Here is a 19,315-nt window from a genome sequence, read left to right as displayed (position 1 = left end):
GCAAACCTATAATATATATATAGAGAGAGAAGAAACAGGATCTTTGTTTATGACAGTCATGTTTCAAGTGAAAAAGAGGAATGCATGACAGGTACCCATAAACTTATGGTGCTAATGGACCTAAAGATGTTTGAAATCAAGTTTGTCCAGAAAAGTGTGGGATGAGCAGAAATGTTTATGGATTTGCTCTGGTGATTGACTGACATACAGTTCTCTTTTAAAATGTTATTTTCTCTTAATAATAAAAATACCTAAAAATAATAATAATACCTAACACTCAGACAGCGCTAATTGTTTGCCCAACACTGTTCAAAGTGCTGCGCATACCTTCATTGACATAATTTTTGCAAGATCAGGTAAGGAAATTGACACAAAGAGAAATCCATTCCCTTGCCCAGGGTCACACAGTTAGTCAGCCAGAACTGAAACGAAGCAGTCCAGACACTGCAGGCCACAGACGCCAAAGTCTGTTTTAAGAACTACACCAACTGCTACTTGAGCTTTATTGTGTTGAAATTTCTGTGCAGAAATTGTTTTATTAGGAGAGTTTATCAATAAAATTCTGGTTCAAATACAGTTTTCTTGGAGAAAGCAGAGCCTCATAGCCTCGGCAGTCATCATTTTTGTACCGATGGGATGGAATCAGTGTTTTCCCTGGGGCGGTGCTGCAGTGAAATGTACCAGCCATGCTGTCACATGTGCCAACTTCTGGTTCCACATCTTTCACCAGGGTCTGCTTGGGGACCTGGCATCAGTGGGGGCCTGAAGCAGGGATGCTGCCCAACATAAACCTCTCCCTCCAGTGCGGGCAGGCAGGAAAGATGAGTCAAAAATGACCCCCAGGTGAACCGTCCGAGTCCGTTTCCCCCTTCGGCAAAGAGCTTCCTAGAGGGCCCACGTACACAGTTGTGGAGCCTGTTAGGAGGATGCAAGTTGGTGTCATTCTTTGCTCCTGACTTGTTAGTGGAATGCCAGGCGGTTTTCTGGATCTGTAACCTCAGGATCGTAATTATCAATCCCCGATTACTTGGTTCGCTGGGAATTGCTTCAAGCATGTCCTCTAAGTAATGAACGGTGATCTACGTAATCCCCCTTTCCTTGGATCCTTCCACTGTCGGATTTGGATTTTCATTCTTTCTAGATGAAATTGCGATCCCCGAAAGAAAAGGAAATAATTCCTTCTTCCCTCTCACCCAAATATAAAGTAGGAGACAGAGGGTCAAAGAGGTAGAACGTTCTACTTATATTCCTCCTCCCACTGTGAAAGGCAATTCATTGCTAAGATAGACATTCTGGGGTGACTTCCGCTGGTGCTATAATCCCCACTGTGCTGAACTCCCCAACTATCTGATGCCTTGGCAAAAGCAGTTTTTAAAGCACTGATTATCCTGCCTAAATATTTCCAAGGAAGTTTAGAATGTCTTTCTGGTTTTTATGCTTAGTAACATCAAACTAGAATTTTATATCAAAGAAGAATTTTATATACATAAAGACTTCCATGACCCTTGAGCTTTTAGTGGACTTCATAGAGCTTTTAGTGGACTTATCCAGGCTGAGGTCTGAAAGGGTCCCTTGGATGAGGGGTGTGTGAAAGGACCCTGGAGGGAGTAGGGTTCTGCCTCTGGAAGCAGTGATAACCCCCCTCAGTAGCTCGCCCGAGACCTGGGCAGACCTGTGACCTCTTGATAACTAGCGCTGTCTTATACAGAAGTCACCAAGATGTTTAGGTGGCATTTGTATTGCTACAGAAAGGAAGGAAATAGTTCCTTCCGGGTACCAGTGAGAACCCAATGAAATGATCTAGGTACCTTCTCAGTCTAACATAGCGGGCATGGGGGAGAGAAGAAACATGGAATGAATCTTAAACCATGACGTTGAATATCTCCTTCCATCCAGACCATTGCAAACCCATATCCATATTTTAAATGCTACACCAGTGAAGTCAAGATCTAAGCTAACATATCACAGTCCTTGTTAGAATTTAGTATACGAAGTGCTAAAAGAAAAAAAAATCTTGTCTGCATTTAGGCTTCCATCTCTTAATCTTAAAACATGTATAAGGCTTCCCTGGTGACGCAGTGGTTAAGAATCTGCCTGCCAATGCAGGGGACATGGGTTTGAGCCCTGGTCCAGGAAGATCCCACATGCCGCGGAGCAAGTAAGCCCATGTGCCACAACTACTGAGCCTGCGCTCTAGAGCCCACGAGCCACAATTACTGAGCCCGCATGCCACAACTACTGAAGCCCGCGGGCCTAGAGCCCATTCTCCGCAACAAGAGAAGCCACCGCAGTGAGAAGCCCGCGCCCCGCAACAAAGAGTAGCCCCCACTCACTGCAACTAGAGAAAACCATGCACGGCAACAAAGACCCAACACAGCCAAAGATAAATAAATTTATTTTTTTTAAAAATGTATAAAGTTTTCTAGATCCTGAACTGGGGGGACCTGGGTTTCAGACTGGCGCCACCAGGCCAGTGGGTGTGAACTCAGGCAGTTCTTAAGTACTTTGTCCTCACTTCCCTATTCTGTCCAACCAGGCAATGGGACGAGATAATATCTAAATTAGTCTGCACTGAAGGAGTAACAAAATATCATCAGAAAAACAGAAGCCACGGGCTGCCCCGCAAACAGTGCCCCTCAGAGGCTGAGCCCCGTGGGCCGCCGTCCACAGGGGTGTATCCTTCATACGTCACACATATCCATATACACTCAGTTCCTACGTTAGATTTTTTTTTGCTCTACGTTTTTGAACGGCTGTTATCATTTGGTGTTGAAATTATCTGGCTATGAGTAACTCATTCAATTTCCTGCAGCCCTGATCTCGCTGCCGTCAACACAGTGATTGCCATCGGGTTGAGATCCCCATTTTGGCATTTGCTTACTGTGTGGGTGACCATACCTGGGGTGCATGCTAGCCTGGCTGAGCCTTCGCAGAACAAGGACAGGGGCTGTACGCGCGTCCCAGGGCAGGGAGCCTGAACGCGCGTCCCAGGGCAGGGAGCCTGAACGCGCCTCCCAGGGCAGGGAGCCTGAACGCGCGTCCCAGGGCAGGGAGCCTGAACGCGCCTCCCAGGGCAGGGAGCCTGAACGCGACAGTCTTGGTAGAACATCTTGAACCAATGTCTGGCACACAGTCAGTGTTCAGGAGATGGAAAACTTATTTACCTTGAGTCTTAGAATCCTTTGGAAATGAGAAAACGCTAAACAAAAAACAGTTGTGATTCCTAAGTTTAAAAATTCATGAAGTTGCCATAATGTTTCATTTTTTTAGACACAATTAAACATTTATAAATTTTGATTTTTTTTTTTCAGTTTTCCTTTTGTATTTAGACAAGGTAAAATTTCTTTTCTGGCATTTTTATGGACCCTTGAAACACTCCGGGCACCGTTCCTAAGTCCCTCATGGGCAAATGGCTTTGCCCCCAAAGGTTGAACTTTGTTTTCACAAACTCAGGGGGAAGAATCCTGCCTGAGTAACATCGAAAGTATTTGAGGTCTAACGTCTGGGTCCTTTCAGATACATGCATGCCACAGCCTGGGAGAGGCTCTTCCACGCTGATCGAGAAAACTGACACCAGAGTCTCTTGGTGTCTGAATTCCCGCGTCAGATGCATGCAACTCACCTCGGGGGCGGTGGTGCCTGGACCCGTTAGCCGCAGCCCAGCTCTGCGGGCATAGGAAACGCTCGGCCGCTCTGAGTTTCCTAAACCAATGTGTCTTTCTAGATTCGCCTTGGGATTTTCGGATTTTTCTTTTTTGGTATGTGTTTGCTAGGCCTTTTCTTCTCTTTCCCCAAAGACACTCACATTTCAATGATGGCGCTTCCACCTTTCACCATCGGAAACCCTTCTGGGCATGCGCAGGGCCTCGTTCGTGGCCTGCGCACCTTGTGACCTGATGGAGTGGCCTCTGACCTGGGATGGTTGGGGAACAGCTCCGCTGAGGTCCGTGCTGCCATCTAGTTGCACTTTGGGAAGCACCTAAGCGTGTTGGAACCCTGGGCGCTGCGCAGCCAGATGGGCCCCATCTCTGTGTGCGAAACTCTCCTGGCGGGGGGTGGACCCACAGCTTGCAGATGGATTGCTGTTGGCACAGCGCATTATAATGCGTCTGCTTGTCGGCTTTGGGATGGACTTAGAATATTTTTTATACTCTAACCACGTTCTAGTTTTTATTTTTCAAAAAAACTCTACTTGAGTTTTTGCAAAGGCTTGTATTTTTTTCCTGTAAGGCATGTAGCTAAGAAAGGCATTAGTAAGAATTGGATCCAGTAGGTCTGATAGAACTCCACCACGACCAAAAAGAAAAAAAAAACGCAGGTTAAGTTTAAGTAAGTTAAGTAAAACTACCCCCTTGCCCTAGATCTGTGTTTAAGTTCATTTGAGCTAGCTTGCAATTTCTGTGTTCTCCCATTTCTTCCATGTTCTTTTCCTTTATAAACAATTTGTTTTAGAGGTTTGCTTTTTTGCTATGAAAAGCTGACGATAAAGAAGGGGTAAATTAGATATAATCTATTACTGAACATTACAGCTGTATTATCAGACACACCACAAACACTGACAGTGGATGTGAAATGCCTTTTTCATATTCTGAGTTACACGTGGTATATTTGCAGTGAGTTCCTTCTGCAAGTAAGTTATGCATCGTCACTGGGAAAATTCCCAATAGCCAAGCGAAATATTCTGGCTATACATTTGTAGATGAAAGCTAAGGTAAAAGACACTTCAGTACCCAAAGCAAAGTTCTTTTCTGTTTGCCTTTTTTTAAGGAACACAGTTGAATTAATCTGCCAACTCCCTAGACCCCTATAAAGTAAGTTAGTGGCAATACATTACTTTGGTACCTCCATGATTTACATATACTCAGGGTTCATTAAAGCAAGTATTGACTAAAACTCAGCCTGTTATTGAATCTTTCAGGGTACTTTCATACACTGAAATGTTGAGCATTTGAGATCCCATTTGTTTGTTTCTGTTTTTGTTTTTGTTCACCATGGCTTAGAAGTCAGCCTTCTGGTCATTTGAGATAAAAAGTAAATATTTGAAATAACTAAGCTCTTAAGAACTATATACGTTTATGGCCCTCTTTGGATTTGTTCCTCGTATCACCTTGTTTTTCCTTACCTCTGAAGTGGATGTATGATATTTCCAGTTCACTCCTTTTAAAGAGCTAAGGAGAAACGTCCACAGTCACATCTTTTTGTTCATTTCTGGCATTGCTAACAGGGCATAGCCCCAAGTTTCAGAAATGAAGCAGAGAGTTCTGAGCTTGAGGGAGTGAGAGAGGAGTTTGGAGCTGGACCAACCTGGCCTCACGTCTGAGCCCTGCTACTTACTAACTGTGTAATTTCCCCATCTGTAGAATGGGCTTGGGACACCTACCTTGCTGGGGGATGTGAGGATTAAATGAGACAGCCTGAGGGGCAGGCTGGAGTGGTGGTTAGAAGCCCAGCTAGAGAGCTGACTGCCTGATTCAAGGTCACGTCTCCACTGTGATCAGATTAGCTTCCCCAAGCTCAGTCTCCTCGGGTGTAACACCAGGAAGATGTCCCCATCTTGGGGGATTCTTGTGCTGACTGAATTAAGTAACACATGTGATGATACTTAGTGTCTGGCACAGAGGTACCTCTTAAGTATTAGCTGTTATTATTAAAGCACATGCCCTGGACACAGGTGGGCCCCCTTCCCACATCCCATAGTCCTCACTGCAGAAGCAATTGGAATGCTGCCCAAGTGGGAGGCCACATACTTGCCATTGCCAAGTTATTTTTTTTCTTAAACTTTTTATTTTATGCTGGAGGATAGCCGATGAACAACGTTGTGATGTTCCAGGTGCACAGCAAAGCGACTCAGCCATACATATACATGTAGCCATTCTCCCCCAGACTCCCGTCCCATCCGGGCTGCTGCATAACATTGAGCAGAGTTCCCCGTACTGTACAGTAGGTCCTTGCTGGTGATCCATTTTAAATATAGCAGTGTGTACACGTTGATCCCATACTCCCTAATTTTTTTTTTTTTTTAATCGTTGCAGATGGAACTCTCAGGATACAATACAGGGAGGGCTTTTTTCTCTTTTTTCCTTCCACGCTACCTATGATTAACCCCAAATACTGAATTCCGGAGCCAACTTCACCAATATTCTCCTCACTGAAGCAAAACCAAGTTCACCATGTGGCCCTGCTTCTTTGTCTCTTTTCCCAAGCAAAGATTTTATCAAAAGGTAGTTGTTTCTTAACTGAACACGCTGCTGTGTGATCTGCTAGGATTCTTAGCATCTAGAAGCTTCCACTGAGTCATCTATAAGGTGGGGATAATTATATGAGCTCTAATGCATAGGATTGCTTTGGATGAATTGAGATAATAGATATCAAGGTGCTTTGTAAACAGTCTATCAAATAATAGAAATATAGAGATATGGAATTAGATGAACAGAAAAACAATCAGGAAATTTTACTCTTGATATGTATATTATATTGTACAAAAATCTCAGGGATCTTAAATAAAATAATTATTGGTTTCTTGAAGGTACATCTCATCTCATACTTTCTTCCAGGATTGATGAGAAGAAAACCATAGAGAAAAATAGAGACATTTTAATCAGCCCCACTGTGAATCCATACTTTTAGAAAGTTTACTTTTTGCCACTAAAATATCTTAATATTTTCTTTCCTACCGTTATACACCCTTTAGGCATTTTGGAAACAAACAGACAAAAGGCAACCTTGACAGTTAAGAGAACTGAGTTGTATTTTAAGATCTATTTCTTTTCCAAAACCAAATACAGTTTTTCCTCTCCAGCTGTATTATTTCGTTTTCTTTCCATGAAAGGCTTAGGGAGAATTGCAAAGATTGCAGGGCAGCTTGCTGAGTCCTTCTTTCTTTCTTTTTTTTTCCACCCGTGGCTTTTTATATATGCTGCTCGCCTGAGATTTCTGGATTAGATTGCAAGGAGGTGAAATATTACACCCTTGAGCCTTCGTTCCAGTTTCCCAGGAGGAGTCAAAACCTGCAGCTGCTCCAAGGTGGGAAACTTGCAAGGCTCCGGAGGCCGGCTTTCTGTCCTGTTCATTCGCGGACGTGCTGCTCAGAGCAGGTTGGGAGGAGAAACTCGTTCTATTCCTTGGGTGATTCAGCCAGTCTCGAGTCAAGTGCAGGGAGAAAGAACTGGAAACTGCTGAAATTTGAGTCTCGAGTGCTGAGCTGTTCTCGGAGCCACTCTGTTGAGCTGTAAGAGGAATCCTGAGCCCTGGGCAAGGGAGAGGCAGCCGCATGGAAAGACTGCTGGGAGCCCTAGATCCTGGCCCTGGCTGGTTCTGCAAAGCTCAGCAGCCTCCGTTTCCTCCTCTGCAGAACAAGAGAGAGAGAGGATTTGATGGTTTTAAGATCCTTATCAGCTTCTAAAAGTAAGATTCGATGTCTGTAGGAGTGACTGCATCACCTCCACCACCACCCCACCCCCGCCAAGTGCATCACCCAACCTGGAGGAGAGCCCCGGCTTTGCAGCCAGCCCATCCACCTGGGGAACCAGATCTAGGGCTAAGAAGATGGGCAAGGGCCAGGTGGAGGGAGGGGGGAAGGCACAGTTACTCACACCCCAAACAGGGGAAAGAAATGGATAAAGGTCCACCCAGAGTGACATGCCATAAGGAGAGCCAATTATCCTAACTAGATTTCCCATGACTTTGGCATCATTTGAAAGAAAGAGGGAAGGAAGGGAGGGAGGAGAGGAAGGAAGGAAGGAAGGGAAAGAAAGGACGGGGGAAAAAAGTCATCCTTTTACCCACAAAGTGCTCAGTTGTGCAAGCTACAGAGCCCCAACCTGGCCAAATTCCGGAAGCTGGCCAGCCGGAGACCTCCGTGTTCATTCCTCAGCCAACTTAAGAAAGGTGGGTTGAGTCCTGTTGACCTCATTGCTGGATGTTTCTGAGTGAGGCTGCCTCTCCCCTTTGCCTCCTCGCAGGCTTATTAGCAGTTCTTCACTACCTGCCTCACTTACCTATCTTCACAATCTAGCCGCAAACAGCTTGGGTTGACCACACCACTTCCCTATTGAAAGTTAATACTGTTTGACTCATTCTGTGTTACTAACCTGAAGCCAAAGAAAACAAGCCAGAGAATAACCGGCTTGTACGGAGCTTGGAAAGCTCTCAGAGGCCCTGCTTTCAAAATCCTATACAGTAGCTTTCCTATATCTTTGGGCCACAGCTGCAAAGAAAATGAAGGAAGCAGAAGTGGTTTAAAAAAAAAAATAAAAGTGGGGGTGGGGTGGGGAAGAGACAGGGAAGGGAGTGGGGGTGGCCCTCGGGCTGGGAAAAGACAAAGCATGACGACCTGCAGTTTACAAGGGCGCCCTCACCCAGTGGAGGTTATACTTTCACACAGCAGAGTGTTCGTACAGAAGAGGGACTGTTGACGGTGTGAAAAGGAGAGAAAGTTCAAAACACTGGTCCTGTTGCATTCATAGCAGAGCAGGGAGGCTGGGCCTACCGTGCCGGCCTTCCAGAGGCAGAGTCCCAAGGTAAAGACAGAAGGAGGAAGGGCTGTTGCTTTCCAATCTGGAAAGGATTGGGATGGCAGAATGGTGTCAGTGTTTCGGAGGGAAGTTCTGACAGCCTTTTTGTCCTTCACTCCAGACTCAGATGCGCTCATCAGGGTGAATAGGGGGCACTTGTGTCTTGGAATAAATGGAACTTTCCCTCCCAACGTTACGTGGCAAGCGCTGGGACCAACATTTTCATCACCGTGCTGTGACTCTTCGGGAGTCCCAGACAAAGAGCCACTGCCCCTTCAAGTAACTGAGGGGGGAGGACCCCTGCCCCACAAGTGCTCCTACTCAGCTGTGGACAGTGGATAAAAGTTAGCCTGCGTGAGGCTATCCTCCCTAAAACAATCTGCCCGCTTCTTCTCTGGATGGTGTGAGGTAGGGATAATGGCCTGTTAAAAACAACCACTAGTCACTCTTGGCTTTCTTACTAGCAAGTGCTCAAGAGCTGTGAGTGGCCAGAGGGCCACTGTCCTTTTGTACCAGCCAAAGCCTGCTTAGCCATCTATTAAAGGACTTGGGTTAGGACTTCGGCTGACCCCTTGGTCTCCTGCTGCCATGAGGCCAGCCCAGAATTCAGTGGGCATTTGTGCCATGAGAGGAGATGGGAATCAGATACTGCCCCCCCAGGGACCAACAGGAGGGCTTTTAGGAATGGGAGGGAACTTTCCTTACCCTTTGTTAAAAACAAAGAGAAATGGACCATCCTGCCCACTGCTGGATGTGCATCCCAGAGTAAGCCTAGCTTAGAGGGGGTGTTCATTCACTTACGCATTCATTCGTCACTCGTTCATTCACCCAGCATTGATTGGGGCACCACCCAACCTCCAGAGGGCCCTCGGTTTACCGCAGCCCTCTCTGAACAGGCTCGGGGCCCCTGGCTTTTATGCATGGTGTGTGCGGGTACAGGAGGGGAGTGGAGACCCGCAGGGGTGTCAGAACGCCTGGTGGGGAGACCAGGAACGCCCAGGCAGCCTGATGCAGGAGGTGCAGCCTGTGGACTCTTCCCCCAGGCCTCGCCTGTCCTCCCGGAGCTAGCACTGCTGGGGACCTGGACTCCAAAGCCAGGTCAAAGCCTCAGGGAGTACTTCCTCTCACTTTGACCGCTGCCTCACCACCAGAACGTACCCTTCCGAAGTCACCTCCCATTCACAGAGCCTGTCCTTGGGGAGCAGGGGCCATTCGGATAAATGGATCACATGACCAACAGTTACCACTCTGGGGTTACCTTCTGTTACCCTCTACCAGGGTTTTCTTGAGACAGTCTCTCCACCGAGGATGGGCTGACAGTCCTTGGAATCACAAGCTTGTAGAGGAGAATGAATCCGGAACTTGTGAGCTGTCTGCACCCTTCCACGGAGATTGCCTCCGCCGCCCCCCCAGAGGGCTGCCTCTGGTCAGGAGCAAAAGAAACCAGGAGGGTTCTCTGCTCTAAGCTACCATGACCTCCTTAGTCACCAGACAGAAACAGGAGGTAACCCGTGGCGACCGATGACCACAGATCCTGACTCCTCTGCTTTTAGGGAGGCCCAGGTCTCCAAGAGCTCATGCATATGAGCTAAAAACTCCACTGCCTGTTACTGTGAGCCTGGAACTTCAGGAAATTCAGTTTTGTTTCTGTTTTTGTCCCATGAATTTTGAGGGCAAGGTTCAGGGAGGGATGGAGGGGGCGGGCCCTGTGTTGGCCTAAAGTCTGGGTTAATTGTTGTTCTCGCTCTAGCCCCAGCCCGCCGCTTTGCTCTCCACGTTGGCTTTCTACACCTTTCCTTTCGTGCTTTGCTCTAGCAGTTATGTCTTAGCCCATGTCTAGAGGGACATGGGACGTTATGTGTGTGCGCGCGCACGCGCATATGTGTGTGTGTGTGTGTGTGTGTGTGTGTGTGTGTGTGTGTATGGGGATACTCTCTCCAGAAACACAAGGAACCTGTAGCAGTGCCTTGCTTATATGAGGGTGCTACACTCAGCTCTGCACGAAAGGCCTTTTATCCATTCTTTTTTTTTTTTAAGTTCTTGCTGATACGTTTATTATTATAATCACTACTTTTAATTTTGAAACTCTAAACAGTAAATTAACCCACAAGATCATATGGGTTCTATGAAAAATACGTTGCAATTTATTGTAAATATAGCATCACTATAAATACTAACACTATTGTATCCATTCTTTTTTATCTTTTTGTGTAATGAAGGGGAAAAAAATAGAAAAGACAAGTTTTATGGACGGTTTAACGTCTCATGAGTCAATTCTCCATGAAACTCTCTATGTTCAGTTATGATATTTTTCCTCCCCAAGAGTTTTCCTGAGCCCTCTACAGTTCCATTTCAGCTGAAAACTTTAGTTCACATTTCCTTTGCCCCAAATAAGTTCTACTTTCCTACAATCTAATGGAGGACAGTTGGTTGGCACCAGTGTTCAGCCAGTCAGTCGGTCATTCAGTGAACATTTAGTGAGCCTACGGTGTGCCGGGTACTCTCCTATGCACTGGGGATACAGCTGTGGGGAAAAGAGACAACATCCCACCTTCATGGAGCTGGCAGCCCAGTGGGCCTAGACAGACTGTAAGTAACATTCATAAATGGTATGGAGAAAACCCAAGGTAAAGGGTCAGGGGTTGGCCAGGTTGGAGAGGGTTTGCAACTTAAACTAGGGTGTTCAGGAATTTCTCAGGGAGAAGATGAAATTTAAGCGAAGACTGGAAAAAAATAGGAGAGGTCTGGTCCACAGGTATCTGGAGAATAAGTGTTCTGGGCCGAGGAAACAGCAAGTGCAAAGGCCCTGAGGCAGGCATATGGGAGCAGCAGGAAGATGGCCGGTGTGACTGGAGCAAAGTGGGGAATTCAAACTGTTTGCCTTCTAGCCTAGAAAGCACTCTTAGCAAAACGCCAGCCTGACCCCTAAAACATGCGCTTCATGCCATGTGAGGGGGCAGTGCAGGACCACGGTTTGGGAAGACCCAGGATAGGGAAGCCCCGTGCACAGGTCGACTCAGGGGTCACTCACTTCCCTGTTGCCACCTGCAAGAGAACCAAAGCTCTTCTCAGCCAAAGGCATCGCCATCCCTGCTGGTGATTCTTCTGGGGTAAGGCATCACAGCTGCGGAATCCCTCAGTCAGTAGAAATGTATGGCCTAGGAAGCGGTGGCATCCTAGTGGATTTGCCCCACTGGCTTGGTGTGGTTTAGAAGGAGCATGAGTGAGGGGAACAGAAGCCCTGCACGGGGCGCATGCGTGAGGGTGGGTGGACAATTGCACAGGTAGGTTGATAAGCATTAATCTCAGCCTTGCCTTCCTCTGGCCGCTGATGGGAAGGGGTGGGCAGGGAACCAAAGAGTATCATTATTTTCTAACCAATAAGACATGCAGGAAAATGAGACCCTGGATTAAGATTCAGCAGAGTGGTTTTCTTCCCAGCTGCAGCCCCTGACAACCTGCTAGCAGGCTTGAAGCTGAGTTTAATGGCCCACTCCCTCTGGATGCAGCCTTTGGGCCATTGTGGGGAAGGGGCAAAAACAGAATGGGATGCTCAGTGGGTACCAGGAAAGGCTCAGGGGAAGCTTGAGAGGGAAGGATCTGGGAAAACTGATGTCCGAGGTCACTAGTAACTGTTCAAAGGGCCACGGATGAAAGAGCAGGGGGCAGAGGGAGAGTGAATTCTCAGGATACCTTGTACAAAGCTGCCAGCCACCAGCACACCCAAGGGTCGGGCAGGCCAGGGAGAATCCCGGGTTCAAGACAGAGCTCTGAAGACCAGTCTAATGGCTCCCAAAGGTCAGGTATTTGCCTAAAAAAAAGAAAGAGAACTCTGAAAGTCCTAATGTCACATGAAGTTGTTCAAGAAAGCCCCCGCTTAGAGTCGTCTGACAGGAACCAGTTGAGTCGAATCGCTGCAGATGTAATTGCCGTGAATGCTTTTAGAGGTCCTCACAGTAATCCGTCTTAGTCCTTTAATTCCAGGCTTGCAGATAAGGAGGCTGAAGAGACTTGCTCTTGTCCGCAGGAAAGTTGGGTGGAAAAGCAGATTTACGATGGAGAGTTATTAACATCCAGACTGGCAGTCCCATTTCCCTGGTGCCATGCTGTATCTCTCAGGGAGAGAAGGATTATAGCATCCGCATTAGCACCCCCAGCCTTGCGGGGGCTCAGAGGTCTCAGCCGCTGCATTTCTGGAATGGACTCATAGCGTCCAAGTAACCCTTTTCTGCTCTTCCCCAAAGTCTTTCCTTAGACGGCAGGGCGGAAGTTGCTTCCTGCCTGAGAATGCTGGCTTCCCCTTGCAGACCCACCTGATTATTGCAACAGCGACTCAGGGAGTCATCTCAGGGATGGTGGGAGAGAGACGGTCACAGCCCACCTCTCTGCGGGCAGAGTTTTGGCATTTTCAGCCACTCTGTACAGCACACTGAAGAATTTAAAAACTTTTTTTAAAGGCCACAAAATAGTTATCACCAAAACAAGGCCATCACTCAGCGTCCATGGGCACTTAGTCTAAACACAGTTCTGGTATATTTGGTGTTTTAATTTCCAAGCCCGGCAGATGAGAAGCATGTTGGAAGTATGTGCACCACAGGGACGAATCGCTGGCGCTCACACCCATGCTCCCAGGGTGGTGCCTGGACCAGCAGCCTCAGCATCACCGGGACCTTATTCTGAACTCACTGGCCCCATCCCAGCCCTGCCAGGACGTCCGGGTGATTCGGATGCCCTTGCAGACGTGTGAGACCCAGCTCTCTGCCAGGGGTCACCCCACGACTCTGGCTCTCTTCTGTTCTAAGGACGAGCCGGGAACAGAAGTGGGACTGTAAAGGCAGAGTGTGCAAATCATGCAAGTGCCCGGGGTCCCTGTGATGGACAACCATGGGACATTGTGCGCCTCTCCTCTCTGTTACGTGGGAGTCGTGGAAATGGGTATTTCTAGGTGCACGGAGCGTGAGGTGGTGGGGGAAGTTTCAGGGAGTGGGTGTGTTTTCAGACCTGCCCTCTTTCTCTAGTTGACTGTGTGAGATTGGGAAAATGACATAACTTCTCTGAACTTCACTCCCACGTATGGGTTAAAAAAGGAGGCTAGGGCTTCCCTGGTGGCGCAGTGGTTGAGAGTCCGCCTGCCAATGCAGGGGACACGGGTTCGTGCCCCGGTCCGGGAAGATCCCACATGCCGCGGAGCGGCTGGGCCCGTGAGCCATGGCCGCTGAGCCTGCGCATCCGGAGCCTGTGCTCCGCAACGGGAGAGGCCACAACAGTGAGAGGCTCGGGTACCGCAAAAAAAAAAAAAAAGAAAAAAGAAAAAAACGAGGCTAATTTCTCCAGCCCTTCTTCAGTTCAGAAGGACTCCAACCTTGCGCTGTTTTCTAAGCTTAACGATATGGGAGGAGATAGAGGAAGGGAAAGTTAGGCTACCTGTGTACATGTAAAGTTGGATGATATATAAACATGTGTTATAATATGTATTCTAATATAGTTACATATATCAGTATATATTTTATATCACATTATATATTGTGTATATAAGGTATATACAATCTATATATAATCTATGTATACAATTATATGTATAAATCTATGTAGATATCATCTATACACAATATATAATATGAGACCGTATTTCCCAACATTTAATTAGCCAGCAGATGGATAGGTTTGCAGTTAGGAAGGTTTTTTTTTTTAAATAAATTTATTTATTTTAAATTTATTTTTGGCTGTGTTGGGTCTTCGTTGCTGCGTGCAGGCTTTCTCTAGTTGCGGCGAGTGGGGGCTACTCTTCATAGCAGTGCACAGGCTTCTCACTGCGGTGGCTTCTCTTGCTGCGGCGCATGGGCTCTAGGCGCGTGGGCTTAACTACTTGTGGCACGTGGGCTCAGTAGTTGTGGCTCGTGGGCTGTAGAGCACAGGCTCAGTAGTTGTGTCACATGGGCTTAGTTGCTCCGCAGCATGTGGGATCTTCCCGGACCAGGGCTCGAACCCGTGTCCCCTGCATTGGCAGGCAGATTCTTAACCACTGCGCCACCAGGGAAGTCCTAGGAAGCTTTATTTCACCGCCTGCAAGGTACTTTGAGGAAGGATCACATCCATGTTCAGTACCAGTGCTTTAAAGTCCTAATGACTTTGATGACCCCAGAGCACTCTAACCCTGGGTAGAGTGTTAAACCAGGAAAAATGAGCTGTTCTCTACACGTGCTGGTTTCTTTTCCCTAGTCATAAAGAATAGCAAATTAAAGAAGGAAATGTCAATGTTCTTATACCCGGATATATGTCGTTAGTATCAGATTGATTGGCAAACATCTTTTGAAAAACCTATATCCTTTTGGAAGAATCACAGTGAGACAGATGGATGGAAGGAAGGAAATAGAGATCTATATACACACACATATAGACAGATATCCTTTTGGTCTCATCATTTTGCATCAATTTTTTTCAACTGCTTATCATGACAATGCTTTGAGTATATGCCTTTTCTAATATTTCTGCGGAGAATCTTTCAAGAAAACTACTAAACTCATATCAGAAACATGGACAAGCATTTTGATCGTCAGGAAATGATTCTCTCTACCCAGAACTTGCCAAGAAAAGGTAACAACTTAGCCTCATCTGTTTTCTTTCATAGAAAATCATATACTGATAGTCCCTGACTTAGGATGGTTCTACTTACAATTTTTCGACTTTATGATGGTGTGAAAGCGACACATATTCGGTAGAAACCACACTTCAAATTGTGAACTTTGCTCTTTTCCCGGGCCGTTGATGTGTGGTGTGATGCTTGTGTGATCAACCATGCCATCTCAAGGATCAACAGCTGATACACTTAACCATTCTGTGCTCAGACGACAATTCTGTTTTTCACTTTCAGTACAGTATTCAATAAATGACTTGAGACGGTCAACACTTGATTACAAAATGGGCTTTGTGTTAGATGATTTTGCCCAACTGTAGGCTAATGTAAATGTGCTGAGAACGTTTAAGGTAGGCTAGGCTAAGCTAATTTGTTGGTGGGTTAAGTATTTTAAATGTATTTTCAGCCTATGATATTTTCAGTTGAGGATGGATTTATTGGGACATTACCCAATTGTAATTCAAGGATGATCTGTGTTGTATTGCAGTTACTTACAGCCACAGATCAACAATGTTTCTTTGAAAAAGCACTTCATTTGTCAGTGAAATATGCATATACCTACTCAGCCTATAGTTCTTATAGCAGAAAACTGAAAGCTGGTCTCATTATCCATCACAAATATCCTAACATTTAGGGATACCCCTTGGGCACCCATTCCAGAAGACGACAGGACATATGTCTTTGGAATGAAGACGTAAAATTTAGCAGATGGGATTAGTTTGTTTTTATTCTTTTTTTGTTCTTTTGGCTTCGTATAGTTTTGCATATATATAAAATTCTAATCAAGTACTTTTTGGAAAATGTGAAAATAGTAATAGAGAAACGTAGTTTCGGGTCTCTTTCAACTCTGCTAAAGATTCAGTAAGATGTCCCAGTATGAAATCTTGAGGTAGCCACTATTTTCAGGACCACCACGTAGACATACACAGCTGACTTCCAACGTGTTCAAAAAGCCAGGCTGCCAGCATGCACGTGTTTGAGGCTTCATTGCGTAATTCTACCACCGGGGTTGAATTCCCTATTGCCCTCTGAGGCCCAGTAGTCAGTAAGAAAGAAGAAAAATGAATTTGATCGTGGACATTTTCCATACTCCTGTATTTAAAATTCAGGGGGCTAATCGCACACAGATACAGGAAACTGGAGACATAACGCATTTATTTCCCCCAGCTTGAAAGTTTATATCAGAAGCTTCTACGTTTCACGCAAAACATTGCTCTTTGGCACACGAAATCTGATGGTTTCAGAAAAGAGGAATTAGGTCTTCCTTTGATCTAGCTTATAAACACATCAGAACCACACCTTTAATATGATAATGCTTTTTATTTCCCCCGTGCCTTGGTGTTACAGCTCTCTAGCACTAGTAGTGAGGAAGGGGCCCAGGGTTCCTTGGGAGGGCAGTAACGCTCTTACTTACTCTGTGGATCACAGCACGGGGAGAGTGTGAGATGAACTCTCATCCCCTCCTCCAGCATTAAACTCAGCCCTGCAACTCTCAGGGCTTAAGAAATAGCTTAGAGTGAAGAATTGTTTTCTCTGAGAGCTATGCCCGAACATTCCTAGTGGAGCAGACAGTCATCAGTTAATCTCTGTAAATGACTACGGTTTTGGCAGGTGTCAGCTGGTGCAGAAGTTGCTCACGTGTTGAAAGCTTTCTTTTATTTTTTTTTTTTTTGAGCATAGGGCAATGAGAGGGGTCTTGCAAAGAAAAAGTAATCTCACGTTGCTCCTGGCCGCAGTAGTGGCTGTCACCTGCAATGACTTATTCCCGTTTGGTTTCTTGGTGGCGTGTGATGGCACTCAAGATTGGTGACTGAGGCAGACACAATGGAAGGCCTCTCTTCAAAGGCTGGCCGGAGACTCCAAAGCTTTGCCAACCGGCATTCTTTCTGAGGAGGTAGAACTTTCCAGAATCATTTGTCCTGCCTTCTTCCCTGCTTGACCCCTAACACCAGGTCATGGTAGGCATTTAAAGGGCTGAATTACTATGCCTGGGATGACTTTTGAGTTGGCATTGTTTGCTCTTCTACGAGAAAACGTCAGATTTTTCAGTCTGACCATCAGGAAGCCGAGAATGTACCACAGAGATAAGAGGAAGGAGGAGTCAAGGGAAGCTCCATCCAGGGACCACAGATGAGTCCATGGTGGACCGAAATAGAATGTTCTAGAAAAAGATGTTTTCGTACTTCTGAGGGAAAGGGACGACAGGGGTTGTTCCGGGACCTGGCCCCATGGCCTTTCGCCCACAAGGCCGGTGCTTAAAATACTCAGCGGGGAAGAGGCCTCTCACATGTGTGCTGGACCCGCGTGACTCAGGCTGCCTTGTGTTCAGACCGAGTACTGTGGGCTGTGGGGCTGAATCAGAGTCCAGATTTGCCTTGGTGACACATGAAAAGAGGGAGCGTTGCATTTGAACTACACAAATATTATGCTTAAGTATTTTTCCTCATCTCGGAGCCAGAACAGGTCTTGTTCATGATAAAATCACTGCAATATAGTGCGTCCTTTTTCTGGTCTGGAATTTGAGACAGTGTCAACTGTGCCATGGGGCCTGGCAGCAGGAAGAAACGGCAAACCACAGAGATTTGGAACCATAATACAAGTTATAAATTTTAATTTTATAATCGTAGCAGCGGGAGCTGGGCTAAAATATACGTCTCCCACCCCGACTCCCACGCCGGGCTGGGGGGCATGGAATCAAGGGATCTTCTTCCTCACTGAGGACTGGGTCGGGTGTGCGAAAGGGCACTTGAGCGTGGCAGCAAGGAGGCTGCTTCTCCAATCTTGGTTTGCGGCCACTTGACAATCCGGCGAGGGTTTTGTGAAATTGGTCAGTGACTCTTCGAACCATCCTGGTTCAAAGTAAGGAGGAGGAGGGCAGCCTCTCTGGAAGAGGAATGAATCCACCGCCCCCCCCAGCTCCCCCGGTGGCTACATCAGTACCTGGGAGCCTCAGCTCTGCTTGACAAGCCTGAGTCTCTGGTGTAAAGACATTTTGATGAAGGATTAAGGCCCAACCCCCCTGGCCCTTCTTGAGTGAATGGCCTCTGCCCGCTGCAGCCTGGTGATAGCAATTTAGACCAGGAGCGAGGCGAGGACACTTGCTGTGTCTACAGATGCTGAGGGGCCCGACTCCCCACCCTGGATCCCTGAGCCCCCTGGGGAAGCCCGGCCAACCTGCTGGCGGCTCCCTTTGGGCTCCAGTGGGCCCGGCCTGCTGGGAGTCTTGGACTGGACAAGGCCGAAGCTGGGGAAGTCGGCTTCAGGGAAGAAAGGATGCTCATGCAAAGCTTGCTAGCAGAGGAGAGGGGCCACCCGTGCCCTGCACTTAACAGGAAATCTGACCTCCCAGGGCTGTGGGCTTGCAGCCACACCTCGCTTCCTGTTAGAAGGGGCACGCCTCTAAGCTCCAGGGCCCACATTGCTGCCTCTGAAACCTGCCCGGGGTTGGGTGTGCAGCTGGGGCAGCTGTTCCGATGCCACTGGCAGGGCTCCTTTCCTGGCCAAGTGCCAACAGCGAATGCCCCTTCTCTCCGTGCCACCACCGCCACCAAGCCCCGCGTGCCCACCGCATCCCGCCCAGTGGAGATGGGCACAGAGGGTTGGGGTGGGTGCCAGGGCCCAGTCTGGGCGGAGCGCCCAGCGGCCAGTGTGACAGAAGGGGCCCCAGTCTGCCGTGGGGACAGCGGCCCCGAATCCCCCCCCACCCTGACCCCGGGAGCAGCTAAATGTGCAGATCTCCAGCAGATCCACGCTGGGGGTGAGGGGAGAGGGAGGGGAAAGACGAGAAAAGCCCGAGTTTTAGCAAATCCACGGTACCTTTTCTGATCTCTTGCCTCCCTCTCCCCTCCCCACCCCCTCCCCGCAATAGGACATCGTCAGAAACTAGATGATCAGACCAAGCCCGGGAGCTTGTCCTTTTCCGAGCGGCTCAGTGAACTGGAGCAGCTGCGGCGCACGGCCATGAGGGTCAGCCCACACCATCCGGCCCCTACACCCAACCCTCGGGCCTCCTTGAACCACTCCACTGCCTTTAACCCTCAGCCTCAGAGTCAGATGCAGGGTAAGTACCCGGACGGACAGAGCCCGCTTCCCGCCTCACCCTTGGGCGGAACCCACCCAGGCCAGTTGTGGCTCCTCGTCCGCACTCAGAAACGGCTGGTCCCCAGAC

At 47.6% G+C, this 19,315-nt stretch overlaps 1 protein-coding gene across 1 annotated transcript in view; it reads left to right on the top strand.

Annotated features, from left to right (window-relative positions):
* RUNX1 (RUNX family transcription factor 1) overlaps positions 1 to 19,315 on the top strand; it is a 243,784-nt gene that overhangs the window by 185,927 nt on the left and 38,542 nt on the right. Inside the window, exon 6 of the mRNA XM_060150902.1 lies at positions 19,016 to 19,207. Coding sequence (XP_060006885.1) covers positions 19,016 to 19,207 — 192 coding nt within the window. The remainder of the gene's footprint in view (positions 1 to 19,015; positions 19,208 to 19,315) is intronic.

This window comes from Lagenorhynchus albirostris, chromosome 5 (genome assembly GCF_949774975.1).
Source record: "Lagenorhynchus albirostris chromosome 5, mLagAlb1.1, whole genome shotgun sequence".
Lineage (NCBI taxonomy): Eukaryota > Metazoa > Chordata > Mammalia > Artiodactyla > Delphinidae > Lagenorhynchus > Lagenorhynchus albirostris.
The sequence above is the reverse complement of the archived record's forward strand: the minus strand, read 5'-3'. Positions and strand labels throughout refer to the sequence as shown.